At 36.6% G+C, this 5,000-nt stretch overlaps 1 protein-coding gene across 1 annotated transcript in view; it reads right to left on the bottom strand.

The window, feature by feature from the left end:
* Positions 1 to 5,000, bottom strand: part of LOC144975226 (carbohydrate sulfotransferase 11-like) — a 16,655-nt gene that overhangs the window by 1,096 nt on the left and 10,559 nt on the right. Inside the window, exon 6 of the mRNA XM_078919111.1 lies at positions 1 to 4,341. This exon is cut by the window's left edge and continues 1,096 nt beyond it. Coding sequence (XP_078775237.1) covers positions 3,619 to 4,341 — 723 coding nt within the window. The 3' untranslated portion in view covers positions 1 to 3,618. The remainder of the gene's footprint in view (positions 4,342 to 5,000) is intronic.

Below are 5,000 nucleotides of genomic sequence, written 5' to 3'. Positions count from 1 at the left end.
TGTTCTAAACCAAAAGAAATCTGGAATCACATAGCTTTAGTCGAAAATTGAGTTAGGGGCTGCGAGTCTATATGTGACCCCTCGTCTTGAAACGGTATTATGTCGGGATGATTAAGATGTTGAAAATTGAATTTATAGCCAGAAATATCAGACTTGGGTTGAGTTTATATGTTTTATTGAGGAGAATAAATATGATTTTTCATGGAATCAATACCCAATAATTCATATTTTTGACCAATTTAGCATTAATTTTGGGTTCTTTAACACCTGGTTCATCCCGACAATACCGTTTAGATACGATGAGTTACATATTACCTCTGTACCTAGCTGCTGTTCATCGTGCTAGCATCCATCCTCGTAGTTTGATTTAATAATAATTACTGCATATTAACAAAATGGAAAAAATAGCAAAGAATAATAATTGTTAATACAAATTTAACGTTATAACGTTATTATTTACAAATATGATTTTGGTTTTAAAAGTAAATTAGATATTACGGAATGAACATTAACAGGAAATAGGGGTATAAAACTAAGGCACAAAATTGGATTTCTAAGTAGATACAATAATAATTTAAGCACATAACAGCCATTATTTTAAAACATAGAGCTCTGCGGAGTTGTAGTTGGAACGAGTTTCTGTCGCACTATGGGGACAGTTGTGGTTACTTGAGTACCATTAGATATAATATTATTAGATCGACTCATCAAAATCACTGCTGAATGGAGATATCTAATATTGGATCTAGTAACCAAAATTATTGCTGAATGGAAATAACCAATATTGGATCCAGTTACCCAAATGATTGTTGGATGGAGAGATTTAAAAGCAGATCTAGTTATCCAAATGCATCGTTGAAGGAGAAATCTAATATAAGTCTCGGTATCTATTGCACTGATGGACGGATATAACAGCCGATCCAGTTATCCAAATCAATTTTGGATGAAGATATAAATTTTTAAAAAATTCCCTTGATTCATCCCATGGGAGAATTTGTCTCAAGTGTGTATTCCAAGGGAAGACTGGAATAATCCAGGCGTCAGCGCCGGAAATTAAGCTAGGGCGAGGTGACTTGCTCAAGGGCAAACAGATCAGTGTGTAATCGAACTCGGTACCTTTCGGGTACGAAGAAAAGACCATAAAGCTGAGCCACACTTCCCCGTAAGAGTTGATCCAGTTATCAAAATGACTTTTGGATGGAGGGAGTTAATATTAGATCCAGTTATCCAAATCATTGTGGGGTGGAGAAATTTTATATTAGATCCAGTTATCCAAATCATTGTAGGGTGGAGAACTTTAATAATAGATCCAGTTATCCAAATCATTGTGGGATGGAGAAATTTAGTATTAGATCCAGTTATCCAAATCATTGTGGGATGGAGAAATTTAGTATTAGATCCAGTTATCCAAATCATTGTGGGATGGTGAAATTTAATATTAGATCCAGTTATCCAAACCATTGTGGGGTGGAGAATTTAATATTAAACCAGTTATCCAAATCATTGTGGTATGGAGAAATTTAATATTAGATCCAGTTATCTAAATCATTGTGGGATGGAGAAATTTAATATTAGATCCAGTTATCCAAATTATTGTTGGATGGAGAAATTTAATATTAGATCCAGTTATCCAAATTATTGTTCGATGGAGAAATTTAATATTAGATCCAGTTATCCAAATCATTGTGGGATGGAGAAATTTAATATTAGATCCAGTCATCCAAATTATTGTTGGATGGAGAAATTTAATATTAGATCCAGTTATCCAAATTATTGTTAGATGGAGAAATTTAATATTAAATCCAGTTATCCAAATCATTGTGGGATGGAGAAATTTAATATTAGATCCAGTTATCCAAATCATTGTGATATGGAGAAATTTAATATTAGATCCAGTTATGCAAACCATTGTGGGTGGAGAAATTTAATATTAGATCCAGTTAGCGCAGTAAATGTGCGATGGCGAGAATTAATCATAGATTCAGTTAGAATCCCAATCGCTACCTCGATGTACAGAAAGTCCGGTATATTCCCACCAAAACTCCTGTTCCCATCGGGCCCTAGTGTATTAGCCTGATGCGTTACTGATTCGATGATAAACTTTCTCTGGATAAGTTATATGATTAAAGTCATCCAGTTGACTTACTGGGCTTATTCCTCATTTCTTTTCCTGGATACCAGGACCGTGATCATATTATCTCCTCCAGACTGTTCTGTCAGCTGCAGCAGTAAGACTTCCCTGCAGGATGCAAATCCCAGTTTTCCTATTTTCTTTCTCTATATTTCTCCCCGTGTTATTCATTAAAATTAGAATGGCAATGGTTGGGGCATGTCTGTCAAATACCTGATGAAATACTGATAAGAAAGGCTCTGCGATGGACACCCCAAGGAAAGAGGAAGCGAGGCCGCCCCAAGGAGACTTGGAGACGCACCGTAGAGAAGGACCTAAAACAGAGAGGTCGGTCTCTCGAGATGGCCCCAAGAATACGTGCTGACAGGACCAGGTGGAGATCCCGTGAATTGCCTCAAGTGCCAAGCACGTCCGGAGACGATGAGTAAGTGAATGAGTAGTCTCTTCCTTTTGCTATATGGCGATCACAAGTCATGTGCGTCGTTCAGAAGTATCATATAAGAACGAACCGCTGCAATAGAATCTCTAGAAAAGCGCCCACTAAACGTGTGACACCAATAATATTCCCTAAGTTCTCCTCATTGCTGAAAAATAAGTTCCCTCCTAGTGACTTATATATAAAAATGTAGAAACAGTCAATGCGGAAAATGTCCGTAAGACACGGAGCATCTGTAAACACTTTTTGGAACGTGTGTGGTTAGTGGTTTCTGGACGCAACATGTGTGTGGATCAAGAAGAAGACGAAGGAGAAGGAGGAGAAGCAGCAGTAGTAGTAATTGTAGTAGTAGTAGTAGTAGTAGTAGTAGTAGTAGTAGTAGTAGTAGTAGTAGTAGTATTAGTAGTAGTAGTAGTAGTAGTAGTAGTAGTAGTTGTTGTAGTGCTGGTAGTAGTAGTAGTAGTAGTAGTAGTAGTAGTAGTAGTAGTAGTAGTAGTAGTAGTAGTTGTAGTAATAGTAGTAGTAGCAGCAGCAGCAGCAGCAGCAGCAGCAGTAGTAGTAGTAGTAGTAGTAGTAGTAGTAGTAGTAGTAGTAGTAGAGAGAAGAAGAAGAAGAAGAAGAAGAAGAAGAAGAAGAAGAAGAAGAAGAAGAAGAAGAAGAAGAGAAGAAGAAGAAGAAGAAAAAGAAGAAGAAGAAGAAGAAGAAGAAGAAGAAGAAGAAGAAGAAGAAGAAGAAGAAGAAGAAGAAGAAGAAGAAAGAAGAAGAAGAAGAAGAAGAAGAAGAAGAAGAAGAAGAAGAAGAAGAAGAAGAAGAAGAAGAAGAAGAAGAAGAAGAAGAAGAAGAAGAAGAAGAAGAAGAAGAAATGAAAGTTTTAAAGATCCTTTATCATAATTTTATTGTGTCCGCTTAGATTTCATTCACAGGATGTAAAACGTACACAGAGCTCATAAAACAGTGGTGGTCAACTAAATGCCCGATCACTAAATGCCCAATTTTCATGTTCCCAGCCACCAGACTATCAGGCGATCACTACTGTAATTTTTTTTATTCATCACATTAACGCTTTCACTTCTTTTGGAACAGTATAATTAAACATCTCAAAATCCGCCTTATAAGCATCCCACAACTGATGGAGTTTTGGTTTCTGGATCTTGGCAAAATAATCTTTCAATTGTGTATTTGTTTTTCTCAAGCCATAAGACGCCTCCTTTCTGCTAGGGAATTTTATGAGTTTATCCAAACCTTTATTTCTCAATATGTAGTCCGCGTCTTTTTGAATCGATTCTAGTTTTCCAATGTAATCGTAATCAACGACGCAAGGAAGACACAATTTGTAAAACTGTTCCCAATGCTCATTGGATGGAATAAAGGGGTCAGGGTCACTCAAATAATCAATAAATTCATGAAAACTTAATTTCTTGGGATCCCCTACAAATTTTGCTTTCTTATCGCGATAGTTTCTGATCAAAGAACTTTCGTATTTCGTCTGGATATAGTTCTTTGTATCAAAGTTGTGGTCGAATTTGTTTCGGAAAGCCGAAAGGACTCTTTCGAAAGGCTCTCGAACAAAGACGAACTTGTAGTAAGTTTTGAGTCTATGTCTTATCTCCCCTTCGGGAAGATCAGAGAGGTAGGACAAGTGTTTATCAAGGTCATGGTGAACATCATTGGAGCTCAGAGCCATAGGGTTTGAAATTCCAACCTTGCCTGTCAGGATGAGAAATAATCGACGCCATGTTGTAGTTGCAACTTTGGGAATCTGGCAATAAAGCAGCTGTGACGTGGAAGAAAATAAAAATCAGGTAAATTAGAAGTATGAATAAGTGTGTATGAAAGGTGCGGCTTGTGGCAAGACACTCGCTTTCGGATAGGAAGGTCTTGCGTTCGTGCCTCGCTCGGCCCAAAGTTGAGTCCTTGGAAAAGGCCCTTTACTCACATTCTCTAAAATGAGGTGTAAAATGAGCACCTGGCCGTTAACAACGTTGTAATATCGCCTAAAAGGCGTCATGTCTAGTCCTAAATGTTAAATGTTGCTGTTGGCCAGGGACTCCTTGTTAAGCGCATTGAGCAAGTTTAGTGGATATTGCGCTATATATATATATAAATATATATATATATATATATATATATATATATATATATATATATATATATAATATATATATATATATATATATATATATATATATATATATATATATATATATATTTATAAAGCTCAACTATTGCTGCCAGACAAGGCAAGAAAGAAAAATACTAGAAAAAAAAAAACCATCCCTAAAAATCAGTCTGCTGTCAGACGTGTTACAATTACACCACAGAGGTTCCCGATAATTTTAATACCTATATATTATGGTAGCGCGTCTGACCGGTAATAAGAAGGTCTGAGGTTCGATCCCCAGTCGAGGTAGACTGATTTTTTGGGATGGCTTT

The sequence above is a fragment of the Berghia stephanieae genome, chromosome 6 (assembly GCF_034508935.2).
Source record: "Berghia stephanieae isolate SIO BIC M18660-M18661 chromosome 6, UCSD_Bste_1.3, whole genome shotgun sequence".
In the NCBI taxonomy this organism is placed as follows: Eukaryota; Metazoa; Mollusca; class Gastropoda; order Nudibranchia; family Aeolidiidae; genus Berghia; species Berghia stephanieae.
This window is presented reverse-complemented; position numbering and strand designations above follow the sequence as displayed.